Source organism: Ailuropoda melanoleuca, chromosome 5, assembly GCF_002007445.2.
Source record: "Ailuropoda melanoleuca isolate Jingjing chromosome 5, ASM200744v2, whole genome shotgun sequence".
Lineage (NCBI taxonomy): Eukaryota > Metazoa > Chordata > Mammalia > Carnivora > Ursidae > Ailuropoda > Ailuropoda melanoleuca.
This window is the reverse complement of record NC_048222.1, coordinates 29,443,092-29,459,519: the sequence shown is the minus strand read 5'-3', so window position 1 is coordinate 29,459,519 and position 16,428 is coordinate 29,443,092. Positions and strand designations below refer to the sequence as shown.

Here is a 16,428-nt window from a genome sequence, read left to right as displayed (position 1 = left end):
GAAATTACACAGAATCAAAGAATAATTACACACATTCAAAATAGATGTAGTGGTATCTCATTGTAGATTTAATTTGTACTTTGCTCATTACCAATGATATTGAAGACTTTTTCTTGTGCTTATTGGCCATTTGTGTATTTTTCTTTATATCTGATCAACAACTTTGCCCCTTTAAAAAAAAAAGATTTATTTATTGGGGCACCTGGGTGGCTCAGTTGGTGAAGCATCTGCCTTCTACTCGGGTCATGATCTCAGGGTCCTGGGATCGAGCCCTACTTTGTGCTCTCTGCTCAGCAGGGAGTCTGCTTCTCCCTCTCCCACTGTCCCTCCTCCCTGCTCATTCCTCTCTCTCTCTCTCAAATGAATAAATGAAATCTTTAAAAAAAATAAAAATAAAATAAAATAATGGTTATTTTATTTATCTTTAGAGATAGATGTGAGTGGGGAGAGGGGCAGAAGGAGAGGGAGAGAGAATCCACACACACTCCCCACTGAGCGCAGAGCCTGACACTGAGGAGTCAGGAGTCCATTGCTCAACCAACTGAGCCACCCAGGTGCCCCAATTTTGCCCGTTTTTTGAGTTCATCCTTTTTCTTATTAATGGCAGGAATTCTTCACAGAACCTAGATACAAGTCTTTTGTCAGTAATACTTTTAATATTATTACCGATAATAAAATTTTGTGAATATTTTCTCACAGTCTGTGGCTTGATTATCCATTTTTTTTCTTTTTTCTTTCTTTTTTTTTTTTAAGTAAATTCTACCCCCAACATGGGGCTTGAACTCATGACCCTGAGATCAAGAGTCGCATGCTCTACCGACTGAGCCAGCCAGGCGCCCCATGGCTATCCATTTTCTGATGAGCCGAATTTTAAATTTTTGATGAAATCTGATTTATCATATTTTCCTTTTAGTGTTATTGCTTTCTGGGTCCTACTCAGTAATCTTTGCTTAACCTCAGGCCCTGGAAATATTCCCTTTGATTTCTTCTAAAATTTTTATAGTTTTAATGTTTACATTTAGCTTTATGATCCATCTTGAATTAATTGTGGATAGTGTCAGGTAGGTGTCAAGGTTCATTATTTTTCATACAAATTTCCAGTTGTTCCAGCACTATTAGTTGAAATATTTTCTTTTTCATTGAAATCAGTTGATTATATAAGTGTGAGTTGATTTCTGCACTCTATTCTGTATAATTTCATATCTATCCTGAATTAAAATCACAGTCTTGATTACTATGGCTTTTGGGTCTTAGTCAGATAAGTCCCCCAGCATTTTTCTTTTTCAAGATTGTATTGGCATTTTACATTTCTATGTAAATTTTAGAATCAGTTTGTCAATTTCTAAAAAAAAATTTGCTCTCCATGATTTTGATTGGGATTGCTTTGACTATATGGATCAATCCGGGGAGAAGTGACTTTTTTTTTTTTAAAGATTTTATTTATTTATGTGACAGAGAGACAGCCAGCAAGAGAGGGAACACAGCAGGGGAGTGGGAGAGGAAGAAGCAGGCTCCCAGCGGAGGAGCCCCATGTGGGGCTCGATTCCGGAACGCCGGGATCACGCCCTGAGCCGAAGGCAGACGCTTAAGGACTGCACTACCCAGGCACCCTGGGAGAAGTGACTTCTTAACAGTGTCAAGTCTCTCAGTCCATTCACATGACATCTCTCTCCATTTATTTAGATCTTCTTCAATCTCTCTCAACAAAACTTTATAATTTTTTAGAAAGATTTTATTTATTTATTTATTTATTTATTTATTTATTTATTTATTTGAGAGAGAGAGCACACAAGCATGAGGAGGGGGAGGAACAGCGGGCGAAAGAATCTTAGGCAGACTCCCCACTGAGCACAGAGCCTGATGTGGGCTCCATCTCATGACCCTGAGATCATGACCTGAGCCAAAACCAAGAGTCGGATGTTTAACTGACTGAGCCGCCCAGGCACGACCCAAATTTTGTAATGTTTAGGGTAAAGACTTTGTTAAATATATTTCTGAGTCTTTTTGTGATATTTTAAATGGGATTGTTTTATTTTATTTTATTCTCCAATTGTTTTTTGCTAGGATATTAAAAGTGATTGACTTTTAGATTTTTAAATTAAGATGTAATAAACATACAATAAAATGCAGAGGTCTTAGATACTCAGTACAATGAGTTTGACAATTGCTCACACCTGTAGAACCACTGCATAAAACAAGAGATAAAACATTTTATTCCCCTGGAAATTTTTCTTCTTTTTCTGGCCAATTCCTTTTCCAAGCCGCCTACAACCACTATCAGATTTCTTTTACCACTAATTAGTTTGGTCTGTGTTTAGATTTTATATAATGGAATTATGTAATATATATATTTTTAAATGGCTGGCTTTTTCACTTAACATAATATTTTGGGGAATTATCTGTATTGTTGCATGTATTCATATTTAGTTAGTTTTATCAAAGTATAGTTGACAAACAATATTATGTTAGTTTCAGGGGTACAACATAGTGATTCAACATTTATATACATTGTGAAATGATCACCTTAGTAAGTCTAGTTACTAACGGTCACCTAAAATTATTACCATATTATTAACTATATTCCCTATGCTGTAGCTTATAGCCCATGACTCGTTTTAAAATTGAAAGTCTGTACCTCTTCATCCCCTTCATCTACTTCTGCCCATTTCCCTCTCTCTTCTCCTCTTGGATCCCTATAATGCCATTGTTGGGACACTCGATGTTTGTTGTACCAATGGTCCCTTCCAATAGCCTCGTGTTTTTTAAAATTCTTTTTTCTTTTTGCTCTTCAGCTTGGCTGCTTTCTGCTACCCTGTCTTCCAGATCCCTGATCCATTCTTCTGCATTCTCTAATCTTCTGTTGAGCTCCCCTGCTGTATGTTTCATTTCAGTTATTTTATCCCTCAGCTCTCATTGTTTCTTTTATGTATTTTCTGTCTCTTTTTTGAAGTTCTCACTGTGTTCAGCCACTCTTCTCTTGGGTTTGGTGAGCGTTTATGACCGTGACTTTAAACTCTATTGGGGGGATTGCTTATCTTCATTCCATTTAGTTCTTTTTGTGAGATTTTGTCTTGTTCTGTTTGGAACATATTCCTCTGTCTCTTCATTTTGCTTGATCCTCTGTGTTTGTTTCCATGTATTAGGTAAATCAGCTATGTATCTTGGTCTTGAAGAGGTGACCTTATGTAGAAGGTATCCTCTGGGGCTCAGAAGTACGGTCCCTCCTGGTCACCAGAACCAGGTGCCTCAAGGGTACGTATCCCTTCTTGTGGCTGGGCTGCAACTGCTGCGGGTGTTCTGGTTCATGAGGTTGGTCCCCAGCCGGCCGGCTGTGATGCCTGGATGTAGGTGCCCGAGTGTGCTGGTGGGCAGGGCTGGCTCTCATCCCCCCATGGGAGCCAGTCCAAGCTGAGGCTGCCCATTGGCTGCAGCAGGATGGAAGCCACTTTGGGTGGTGGGCTGCCAGGGTGGGTGGGCTGGGTAGGGCAGGCTCACCGTGGCATACCTGGCAGGGTGAGGGGTGCTAGCAAGGTAGATGGAGAGTGTCAGAAATTGTGCCCACCTGTGCCAGGCCAGCTAGATAGAAAGAGGGTGAGAAAAACGGTGCCTGCCAGTGCTTCCATTCCCAGAGAAAGGTCCTACGGATCCTTGCCCCTCTGGCACATGCCCTAAAATTAGTCAATAAATGTCCTTCTCATATGGCCTAGGAGCTTTTCAAACGGCTGTCTCTGTGCTGGGTTCAGAGCAAGTAAGTTTGTGCAAGTGCCCTTTAAGAGCAGAGTCTTGGTTTCCTGTGGCCCTCTGCTCTCCCAGAGTCAAGCCCTGCTGACTTCCTGAGCCAGGTATTGCGTGGACTCATCTTTCTGGTGCAGGTCTCCAGGGCAGGGGCGCCTGATGTGGGGCTTGAACTCCTCCCTCCTCAGGGAGGACCTCCGCATTTGTGTTATGCCTCCTGCTTGTGGGTCCCTGCGCTGAGGCTGTGGGTCCTGACCAGACCACGTCTCTGCCCCTCCTACCTTTCGATGTGGCTTTTATTTTATATCTTTAGCTGTGGAAGAGCTATTCTGCTAGTCTTCAGGTCATTCTCAGAAAGAGTTGCTGCCTTTGTCGTCTCTGTGGGGGGAGGTGAGCTCATCCCGCTCCCAGCTCCATCATCCTGCTCGTCCTCCTCCCCGGATCATTTTAGTTTATGGTTCGGTAGTATTCCACTGAACCAATATACCTCTATTTATCCATTCTCCTACTGATGCACATTTGGGTTCCTTCCAGGTTGAGGCTATCATGAATAGGGCTGCTACAAACATTCCTGCTCATTTTTTGATGAACATTTGTCTTCATTCTCTTGGGTAAATAATTAGGACCAGGCATGTTTTTAACTTGCTGAGAATGTTCTAAATAGTTCTTCAGTGTTGTTGTTTCATTGTACAACCACTACACAACAATTGTATGACAGTCTCAGTCACTCCATATCCTAGCTAGTCAATGTTTACTGTTGTCTTTTTTTATTTTACTCATTCTAGTGTGAACTTGTATTTCATTGTAGTTTTAGTTCACAGTTACCTGGTAAATGATCTTAAGCACTTTTTTTTTTTAAATGTGCCTGTTAGACGTTTTTTTAAAAAGATTTTATTTATTTGAGAGAGAGAGAGACAGTGGCTGAGGGAGAAGCAGGCTCCCTGTTGAGCAAGGAGCCTTACGCGGGACTCGATCCCAGAGCCCTGAGATCATGACTGAGCTGAAGGCAGACACTCAACACGCTGAGCCGCCCAGGCGCCCTGTTCTATGTGTACTTTATTTATTTTTTTTAAAAGATTTTATTTATTTATTTGACAGAGATAGAGACAGCCAGCGAGAGAGGGAACACAAACAGGGGGAGTGGGAGAGGAAGAAGCAGGCTCATAGCAGAGGAGCCTGATGTGGGGCTCGATCCCATAACGCCGGGATCACACCCTGAGCCGAAGGCAGACGCCTAACCGCTGTGCCACCCAGGCGCCCCTATGTGTACTTTAAACAGACGTGCATTCTACACTCGTTGGGTATAGTACTCCACACGTATCAATGAGGTAAAAATGATTAGTAATGTTCAGATCTTTGACATTCCTCCTGCTTTTTATTGAGTTGTTTTTATCATTTACTGAGAGGCTATGCAATCTCCATCTAAGATTGTGGATTTATGTATGTCTCCTTTTACTTCTCTTTTTACTTCATATATTTCGAGGGTTTTTTTTTTAAGCAATCTCTACACTCCACATGGGGCATGAACTCACAACCCTAAGATGAAGAGTCACGCACTCCACCAACTGAGCCAGCCAGGCACCCCCTTCATGTATTTTGAAGCCATTTCATATTATTTATAACTGTTAAGTTTTCCTTATATGTTTCTCTCTCTCTCTGATGGTATTCCATTTTTAAAGCAGACAGGGGAAAAAAACTTGGTCAGGTGAGATGAGCTACAAGTATATAGTGGTAAATATAGTGGCATCAAAATAGATGGGAGGCATGGGCCAAAACTTGACTGACCCTATGGAAGGGAGGAGTAAACAAGTTTAATTTTGAAACCTATTAAAAAATTTCCCCTTAGGCCTGCCCTGGAACTTGAAATCTATTTACTAGGGCTTTACCTACAGGACTTTTGGAAGACTGGACATTTTTAGTAGAATTACATATTTGTTAAGATTAACTATTTGAGGGGTGCCTGGCTGGCTTGGTTGGTGGAGCATGTGACTTTTGATCTCAGGGTTGTGGGTTCAAGCCCCAGGTTGGGTGTAGGGATTGCTTAACAATAAAATCTTAAAAAAAATTATTTGATTTAAATCTATTACCACCCACTATCATCTATGGAAGGGTAGCCTATTCTTAAGAATTATCTCCTTCCCCTCTGTTAGGTATGCTGCCTGGGCTATATGGGAAATGGATGAATGAACTAGAGACAGGTAATTTTTATGAGAGGTGTGGTAGGCAGCTTCAGCTATGGCCCCGAGTGATCCTTGCCTTCAGGTATAATGTGTAATCTTCTCCCACACTAAGTCAGGCTGACTTATATGATCAATAGAAAGCTGTGGAACTAACAAAGTGTGACTTTCAAGGCCAGGTCATAAAAGGCATTGCAGGTCATTCAGTCTTGGAATCTTGTGCCGTTTGCTCTTGGAGGTATCCACCCACCACGTTGTGAGGATGAGCAGGTGGCCCCAAGGAGAAGTTCACATCCAAAGGCACTGAGCCCCCTTCCAACTGCCCGCCATGTGAGGGAGCCACACTGGAAGTCCTGCAGCTCCAGTCAAGTCTTCAGATGACAGCAGGCCCAGCCAACACCTGACGGCAAACTTATGAGAGACACAAAGCAGAACTGCTCACTCAAGCCACTCCCGATTCTTTTTTTTAAAGATTTTATTTATTTGTTTTGACAGAGAGAGACAGCCAGCGAGAGAGGGAACACAAGCAGGGGGAGTGGGAGAGGAAGAAGCAGGCTCATAGCGGAGGAGCCTGATGTGGGGCTGGATCCCAGAACGCCGGGATCACGCCCTGAGCCGAGGGCAGACGCTTAACGACTGCGCCACCGAGGCGCCCCCAAGCCACTCCTGATTCTTAACCCACAGGAATCATGAGAAATAATTAATGATTCATTTTTAAAAGGATTTATTTGACAGAGAGAGAGAGAGAACGCACACGCGCAAGGGTGCAAGCACATAAGTAGGGGGAGGGGCAGGCAGAGGCAGAGGGAGAAGCAGGCTCCTAACAAAGCAGGGAGTCCGATGTGGAACTTGATCCCAGGACTCTAGGACCATGACCTGAGCTGAAGGCAGACACTTAAGCGACTGAACCATCCAAGCGCCCCATGATTCATGTTTTAAGCCACTAAGTTTTGAGATTTGTTATGCTTAGGTACCTTGTACAAAGGCAAAGATCAGAAACAGTAGGTGCTCCTGGGGGACTTGACGGGATTGAATGAGGTAGTCCTAGGAGGGGGGAGGAGAGAGAGGCAAGCTAAAGGAGCAGGATGGACTCGGGGACCTATAAAAACCAATCTTTCCATTTTGTCATTTCACCCAGGATTCACCCTAAAAAGTTATTACAGATAATCCCTGAAATGTGGGATCAGGAGAATGCTACATGACCTTCATTCAGAGGACAGATTGTAGGTGGTCATGGGGGGTGTTCCCACAGACGAGTGATTAAACTCTATAATCAAGATCAGGTCTGGCAGGGCAGTACTTGTTCTCCCATTAATAAACTTTCGTTGAGGTGGGTTCTAGGTCAGGCCCTGGGATAACTGCTGAGTGAAATGAGCAAGGATAAGTGAGACCCAGACCCTGCCTTCAATAAGTTTGAAATATGAGATCAGAATCCTTATTTTCTTTCCTCTGCTGTTCTGAGACCTGGAATGCCTTTTGCAATTCTGCTCTCAACCCTAAGAAAGTGGCAGATAGTACTCTGTAGCTGTCTAGCTGCTGGAGTGATTGTACTCAGACAACTTTTCTGGGAAGGCTTTGGCAACAGGCAGCAAAAGCCATTAATATGTTCCTATCCCCCCTTGATCTGCCTCTGGGAATTTATCTTGAGGGAATATCTGAAATAGGGATAAGGATTTATGTACAGGGACATTCATTACTGTTCTAATGAAACACAGGACACAACCTGAGCTTCTAACAATGAGGAAAAGGTAAAATAGCTGATGGTGCATCCCTATGATGGACTATCGGGTAGTAATTAGACATGGTATTAAAAAAAAAAAGTTAACAGCCTAGGGGGATAGACCAGAACCCCCCCCCCAAAAAAAAGCAGGCTACAGATCTCTACAGAATGTGTTCAAAGATACATGACTTCGTTTTTTATGCCCTCTGTATTTTTCAAATTTTTTGACAACAAACATGTTACAGGATTTCTACAGCCACAACTTTTTTCCTCCTTCCTTTTAGAAACCTAATGGCAGAAGAGAAAGCTAGAAAGACAACCAAAATGACCAAGATTTGGGGAATTCTATCGCATGAGGACTGACCCAAATTAACTGAAAATCGCGCATTTTATGTGGCAAGGGTTAAGTGAAATGTCAATATTAGCTGCAATGTATTAAGTGCCAAACGCCAGACAGAGGTAAATAAATGATGTAACTGAGATTCCAACTAAGGTTTGGTTTTAAATCCTGATTTTTTGCCTGTGCTAAATACAAGCAAATTAAAGACGGCAGTAAGCAACTCAGACAAATCCTGCACAGGATTACATCACGTTCAGGGAATGGGCATGGCATTATGTTTGGTCTGGGCTGCTGAGAACATTCACAGGTTATATTCCATTTTTCCTTGCTTCACAGCGTCTGGCTATATATTTTCCCCTGGAGAATCTGTTTGACATCCACAATATATAGTCCTCACTGATTGCCAGAAACGATGATGTCTTATGGTTTGTATTACATGTATCTTCCTTTTCTGGCCCTCCTGTTTACCTTAACAGGAAGCATTTGTTTTTGCACCAGTCAAGGGTTGCAGGATAAACATCTGCTAGTGCCCCAGCAAGTAAGACTTGGAGGGCTTCTGGATGTTAATGCCATGTGCACAACGCCCCCCCCCCCGTTGCCCCGCAGTGCTTAATCCTAGGTATCTCAGGTTGCACACTTCAGAGCATTTTAACTGCATCCCACTTTTTCCTCCAGACGTTCCCCTTCACCCCCACCCAGATGAACGGGCAAGGCCAAGGCGAGGCGGCCTAACCTTGGGTCATCTTCGGCCGCGGAATCGCGGCGTGACCTTGGGCGAGTCCCCGCTTCCCCCTCCGCCAAACCGCGTGGCTAGTCAGGTCTCCGCTCCGGCCACCGCTCAGTCGAGCCCAGCGACCCTGAGCCCGCACCCCTTTCTCCCCCGACTTCCTCCGCGCGCGCCCCACCTTCCCCACCCCTACGCTTCCAGCGTTGCGGCAGCCTCCATTCGCACTGCCCTTTCATTCCAGACGCTCGTTTACGCCGCGCGGACTGGGAGGGTGCGATTCCCGGACGCGGCCTGCGCTGCCAGCGCGCGGCCGTCCGGCAGGCCCGCGCGGCTTTACGCTGCTGACGCAGCGCGCCCAAGATGGCGGCGCGGTCGTCGTCGGGGGTGGCGGCGGCAGAGGGGGCGGCGGCCGTGGCGGCAGCGGCGACGGCAGCCCGTGACGGCGGCGGCGGCGCGGGGCCTGGGCCGGGGGGAATGAGGCAGCCGTGGCGGGCCAGCGGCCGAGCCGTGTAGAAGAGAAGCGGCTCCCCCTCCCTGCTTCCCTTGGCCGAGCCGGGGACGCGCGCGCGCGCCGCCGTCCGGAGCGGGCTCCCCACCCTCCACTCCCGCGACCCGCACCGCACCCCCACACGGGCCCGGAGGATGATGAAGCTCAAGTCGAACCAGACTCGCACCTATGACGGCGACGGCTACAAGAAGCGGGCTGCGTGCCTGTGTTTCCGCAGCGAGAGCGAGGAGGAGGTGAGGCTAGGGCCGGGCGGGCTGGGGGTCGCCGGAGTCGGCGGCCGCCTCCGGCCGAGGCGTGGGGGGCGCGGCCGCTGGGGGAGGGTGTGCCGGGGCCCCGGGCAGGGCAGCTCCTCTCGGCCCGAATGAAGTTCCGACGGAATTTATTGAGCCAAAGAAGAGGAGGAAGGAAAAAGGACGGTGGGCGGAGGGGAAGTGGGTCCGAGCGTGGCCACACAGCATGGGTCAGGCCGAGGAAGCTTCAGAGCCGGTCGCCTGTCATAGGGGACAGTGGCCGCGGAGAGAAGGTGGTGGGTGGGTAAGGGTGTGTGGCTTTCGGGCCAGGCCTCTAGCTTTGGATCCGGGAAGGGCAGCTCCGCACTTGTCAGCCCGCACATGTGTGCAGAGGCCGCCGTGCACGAGGCGCAGGCCGGCCCTTTGTGCCAGGGAAATAGACCACTTCACTGGCAGGTTTGGGGGTTGCCGAGGGATTATGTGTGTCTCTGAGTCTAAGGGGGGGGGGGGGTTAGGAAGATTTAGGGCGTTGTACAAACACCAAAGCCAATTGTTTATTTTACAGTGCGCTGGGTAGCCAGCCTTCTGGTGTAGCTGAGAAGAAAGGACGTTTGATAAGATAATCTTTATGACCTGAAAATACTTCATTTTGATTGGGAAGGCCAAAAGCAATGTTTAAGATCTTTGCCCTGACATTGCCCTATAGTAAGGCCTTTAGGATTAAATTTGCTAGCAAAATAGAAATGCTTAGAATCAGTTTCTTTTTGCATGGGGTACTTAAAAAAAATCTCGGCTTCCCAAAGCCGTTTCTGTGGTGATAAAGGGAATTTAGAGAAGGCAAACGTTTTTGTAAATCCACAAAGAATAGCTGCTTTGGAAATTCATAAGATGCCTGTGGGAAAGCGTTTCTCTCCTGTGCATGGTGGTAAAATGGCAGTTAAACTGGAAACAATGAAGGACAGTGAAATTCAATATGCTATATTCTGGCATTCAGCAGTGGGCTATCGTGGCAGGGCTGCAAGTACAGTGCATCGTGTTGAAATGGGGGGAGAGGAACTTGACCCGTTAGTTATGAAAAGAAGCTGTGATGAAAGAGACAGATGGATTGCCAAAAGTTGCTGTCCAGAGATATTTAGGAGGAAGTGGGACTTTAAATTATTGCCTGAAAAAAATTAGTAAAGCAGTAATTGTGCTGTTGAGGGACTGTGTGTGCGTGTGTTCCCTTTCAGCAAAACAGAAGGAAAGGAAATTTGGAAACGTATACTTTGTGTCATGTCATATATTGTAAAAGTCCCCAAAACAGATGTAATGGGGTACTAAGCAGGGCCATGCTGTGAATTATGTAGTTTTGGAATACATACTTGAGTTAAGTAAAATTGTTTGTGGTGTTTACTGCTCCAGAGGCTTTGTTCTCTTCATTATCATATCATATTATGGGAAATCAGATGGGATCACAGTCTGTTTTAACTGGAGGGAAAATTAATTAGCATAATAACATGTCTTACTACAGTACTGTGGTTAAGTCTGTGAGTACCCCAATTATAAGTAGAAGGGTGTATAATTTAGTTGTATGAATGATGCAAGACTTTGTTAAAAAAATCATACTAGAAATTGAGAACATGTGAGTATTTTGGATAAATTGGAAACTTCATAGATCTTAAGCAAACTAAGACTTGATTTTCCGTTTTCTGTTAGTTTTATTATGTACTGACATTAACAGCCTTAACGTTAAAACATTTGACTGATTGTGGAGTTTCCTCTGCTGAATTTTTTTGAACTTTGGTTAATGAGCAGAAGATTCATGCAAATTTTTAATTACAGATTCAGTGGATGTTACAGCTAAAGGCCAGAAAGAACAAGGAAATTAATGAAATGCACCCATTTTAGACTTGTTCAGTTCAATTAAACAAGTATGCTTTGAGAGCCTACTATGGGTGCAGCACTCTATAATGTGGGATTTAAAGGTAAACATCCCTCCCTGCCCAAAAAAGTTGAGTACTTTTCGATGGGATCCCTTAATTGGGAGGGATTTTGGACCACAAAATAATCTCTAGGGTGCCGTTCAACTCTCAGATTACATAATTGTGTTAGAAGGGAAGTAATTTGTTAGTTCCGGGAGAACTTTTATGTTCTCAATAGGAGTGCCAGAAACTGGAAGTATTAGCTGCTACACATTGTGGGAATGTGAAATTCAAACTCAATAGGACATTCAACCCAGTTTTATTTTTTAATGGGAACCAATGGCTTTAATCAAGATAGAGTAGTTTACAGAATATTACTAGCATGAATACAATAGTAATGTAAGTATAAAGGGACCCTGGTTAATAAATTTAATTTACTAGTGTCAGGAAACATACATACAATGTAAAGAGAAAGAGGTGGAAAATATTAGCAGATAATAGATGGAATCAGACCTTCTAACATTCTGTTTTTTCAGCCCCAGAAGATTTTATTTATATGCCAGCAGTGATAGTTGAAACACTGGTCCAGGTTAGGATGTGTGAACATATTGGGCAAGATTATGGAGCAAGTTTATTGAGATACTGTTGCAAGGAAAATAGGCATGTAGGGGGGCTTAAAGTCTAGAGGGAGAGACAGAACAACAGGCCCAACAGCATGAAGAGAATTTGTTTCCTTTACTTCAGACCTTGGGCTGCTTTTCCTGTTAGTAAACAATAATCAGTAGGAAAATCCCCCCACTTCAAAGTTTTTCTAATTGTTATTGACATTTTGATAAATTAAAACCTTTAAGTTTGGGGCGTTCATGATAACTAACGTATTTATTACAGTACTTTGAACCTACTAATATACAGTAGACAGTCTCTTACCCAACCTGCACTGAAACCAACTTGGTACACTGTTGTTACTCTGCGAGCTGCTGGATCTCCTATATCTCCCAACCGTGAGGCCTCCCAACCAATCGCGCGTTTACAAAGAATCAGTTGTCTTTATTCCTGTATTTGTTTATGTTCATCATACTTGTTATTGTAATTATGCAGTGTAATCAAATATGATGTAAGCCAGTGAAATTTGAGTTCAAAAAGAACGGTTTTGTGAGAAGTATTCTAAATGCTTTGGAATGACTCAATAATTTCAAGTCATTAAAAGAAATTACTGCTCAATTATATGGATAAGCAAAGTGCAAAAGGTGAGAGGGAATCTTAAAAGTCTAGAAGGAATCTGCACGGATCACTTCATGAGTGTTTTCAGGTTTTTGTTTTTCTTTATAGAAACCCGAACTGGAGGGGCGCCTAGGGTGGTTCAGTCAGTTAGGCGTTCGACTCTTGTTTTAGGTTCAGGTTATGATCCAGGGTTGTGGGATCGAACCCCGCATTGGGCTTTGTATGCAGCAGGGAGTCTGCTGGAGAGTCTCTCCCCCTCCCTTGTTCTGTGCCCCTCCCCCTGCTCGTGCAAGTGCACGCATATGCTTTCTCTCTGTAAAATAAATGAATAAATCTTTAGAAACAAAACAAAAAAACCCTGAACTGGAAAACATAGGCTATGCATGATGGGTGTGGTATATGAAAGACAACTCGCCGTTCAACAATAGACCTATACTCAAGACAAGATCTTGGACCTAAAAACAAGGATTAGAAAATAAATATACATTTATATTTGTAATCTGCCGTATCTTCCACTTAACATCTTATAAACAATACAGAAGACTGAAACTGGTTTCTTAAGATTTTACTGTTCTGGGGTGGGTAATAGGACGCTCATCTTTGTCATGTTATTCAACTTTGGCTCTCTGAAACCACTTCCATTTGAGATTTTTTCTCTTCCCTCTTTTTTGGAGCCTCTGGGATGACAGGAGGTGAAGGATGCTGGAGGTGGGCTTGCTTGTATTGTACTCTTGTACCCTCCCCAGAGTGGAGTGGGGAAGTGTAATGCATTTTAGATGGTTGAAATGTCTAGCAGTGTGAAATACTGTCTTAGAAAGGCCAGGGATACAGGCTGTATACCAGATGATGTCACAGTGCTTAGTGCTTAGGAAAGTTAAAGCTGTGCCTAAAGGGTCTGTTTTTACTCAGGATAAAAAATGAGTACTGATAGGATCGTCTCAGATTTCCTTGTGTATTAAAACTGCTTTTAAAAAGAAAGGACAAAACTGTCCATAAGGGTCGTAGGTTGGTTTGTTGAGCTTTTCCATCCTTTGGCAAGGGACTGCTGCTTCTCATTTTCTCAGCTCCTTGAGCTCACAAGTTTGGGTGGGGAGATGATTGATATGAAGATCCTCAGTGGGCAGAGACTCAGGTGGCCTGAGTGTGTGTCAGTAAAAATGTCCCAGAGGAGCAGGTGGAAGGACGTCACTGCAGACTACACCTTCTGCTGGGCTCTAGAGAGGGGAGTAAAAGCACAGGTGGCAATCCCAGAGGCGATAACCATGGCGAAGAGCTTCCAGTAGATCCCAGGCTGGTTGCAGAGTCTTTTTGTAACTTATCTTGGTCATTGTCCATTATCACACTGCTCTAAGATCGTGGTGGGTGCATTGATCCAGCCATCTGATTGGACGTTTCTGAAGCTCATTTCTCTCAGTCTTTCTTGGAGGCTTCTCGGGGTGTGTGCTTTCCCTTGTGCCTACCTAATAATACCGGTCAGTCAGTTAGACATTTCTCCCCTTACCTCCTTTTCTGACTACATTCTGAGATGTGAATTCTGGTCTGAAATCATACTGCAGTCTCCTTTCTTTTCCATTCTTTGCCCTAACTTTTTTTTTGCTCTTGAGTGATTCTCATTTCTTAGGAGATAATGGTGTTGCACATCTACTTTGTGTGAAGCAATCTCTATTTTTCTTCATAGCCTAGTACAAAAAGGAAGGGCCCTTGCTCAAGAATACATTAGTTTATTCATTTTTTGAGAGCCCTATTATGGGCTGGTCTTTGTACAGGATCCTGGGAATACACGGGTAAATAAACCGTGGTCCCTCATAAAGTCGAGCTGGCTGCTTGCTGTGCACCTGTGTCCATTGCCTCCGGCCTGCCCAGCAGCCTCGCTCCTGCGCTTGTACTGCCTTTCCTGCTTCATTGCCTTTTCTTTACGTAATCCTTCCCTTGGCGAACAGGCTAGAGTATTTCCCATCTTAAAAGAAATGCTGCCTTGCCGCATGTTCCCTCCAGCTACTATCCTATTTTTCTCTTTCCTTTCATAGAAACATTTTTCTGTACTCGCTGTGTCTACTTTCCCTCTTCCAATTTCCCTTGAAGTCATTCCAGTTGGGCACTCTTTTCTATGACTCTGCTGGAGCCAGTCTTCAAGAGAACAAGTCAACAAATCCAATGGCCAGTCCTGAATCCTTGTTACCTCATCAATCCTTTAATTCCTTTCTTTACCTTGCTTCTAGGACATCTTTCTAGTTCTTCCCTTTCTTTCTGGTTGTTCTTTCTTAGTATTGTATTCCTTCTCATTTTCCTGAATTCTTTCATTGCAATGCACAAGGACGCAATCTTTGAACTACTCCCTCACCCCAACACACACTCATACAGTAGGTGATCTCATCCGGTCCCATCTTTAAATACCATATTTATACTGATTACTTTTAACTGTCTATTTTTAGCACTAATTTCTCTCCTGAAATTAAGACTCAAATATCCTGCAATCTACTCAGTGTTTCCATTTGGATGTCTGATGGGCATCTCAAACTTAAAATACCCAAACTGAATTCTTGATTCAATCCACCTAAAACCAAACAGCAACAGAAACCTGCTTCTCCGAAGGTTGTGCCTCTTTCAGGAAAGGAAATCTCCGTGCTACCAGTTGCTCAGGTTAGAAACCTTGGAGCCATCCTTGACTTCTCCCTCTCTCATACCCACATCTAATCTGATAGCAGATCCTGCCTAGCCTTCTCTCTTTAACCTCTTCTGTGTTCTTCTAGCCTAACCCATTATTGCCTCCTGCCTGGATGACTGCTAAATATTCGTAACTGGCCTTCCTAACTGCTTCTGTCCTTGTTCCACTAGTCTTGTCTAGCACAGCTGCTGGAGTGATTCTTCCAACACGGATGTCAGATCATGTCACTTCTCTGCTCCAGTGGCATTCTGTCTCAGTGAATCCAACATCCTAATCGTGACCTCTAAGGCTCTGGATATTTGGGTCCCCTGCCATTGCTCTGACCTCATCTCTTACCACTCTCCCTCTTACTCATCCCTCTCTTCCAGCCTCACTGGCCTCTGTGCTGCTTCTCCCCCATATTATCTGCATGCCTTGCTCCCTTACTTTAGGTCTTTTAAGGCTTAGTTTTCACCTCATCAGACAGGTCTTTAGTGATCATGCTATAGAAAATAACACCAGTCCATTGTCACTGTGTCTCCTGGACTTCTTTCTGGGCAGCGCGTATCACCACCGGACATGTTATGTACTCATTTGTTTGTTTCTGTTTCCTCTCACTAGAATGCAGCTAGTTTATGAGGATAGAAATTTTTGTCTGTTTTATGCACTCCTGTATCTTTGGGGCTTAGAACATAGTATATGCTCAATACTATTTGTTGGCGTGGGAATGAATGAGCACATTGTTCCTGCTTTTATACACAATGCTAGTTCTACCAATAATGTATTGATAAAAGTGTTTCAAGGAGGTCTTCTAGCTCGTTTCCAGTGTCTTAGGGACAGGGTGTCTGATAATGTTGAGTTATCAGCCCAGTGGGAGTGTATGTGTGATTGGTTGTAAATCTTTTCTGAATCGCAGTGGATCTTCCCATGATAGGGCACTTAGGATTTCTTTCAGATGTTGAACGTGTGAGTCTGTGCCATCTTGCAGGATCTGTGTTGGGTAGTTGATATAATGTACTGATCCTCAACCCTAGTGATGTAGTACCTCAGGAAAAAGGGTTTTCATTTTGCTGATAGCCTGGAACCTTTTATTAGTAAGTAAGTAAATACATCAACAAACTACAGTAGATACTGTTTAATCACTTTTCGGTAGTGGTTCATAGCCAGCAATGTATATCAAATCTGGATTCCAAAGTTTAGTTAGTAGTAATCAATTTGCAAATGA

At 43.9% G+C, this 16,428-nt stretch overlaps 1 protein-coding gene across 1 annotated transcript in view; it reads left to right on the top strand.

Moving 5' to 3' along the window:
* The first annotated feature begins 9,053 nt into the window (after positions 1–9,053).
* Positions 9,054–16,428, top strand: part of LOC100483072 (diphosphoinositol polyphosphate phosphohydrolase 1) — a 115,830-nt gene continuing 108,455 nt past the window's right edge. Inside the window, exon 1 of the mRNA XM_034660570.1 lies at positions 9,054–9,440. Within this exon, the coding sequence (XP_034516461.1) occupies positions 9,342–9,440 (99 nt within the window). The 5' untranslated portion in view covers positions 9,054–9,341. The remainder of the gene's footprint in view (positions 9,441–16,428) is intronic.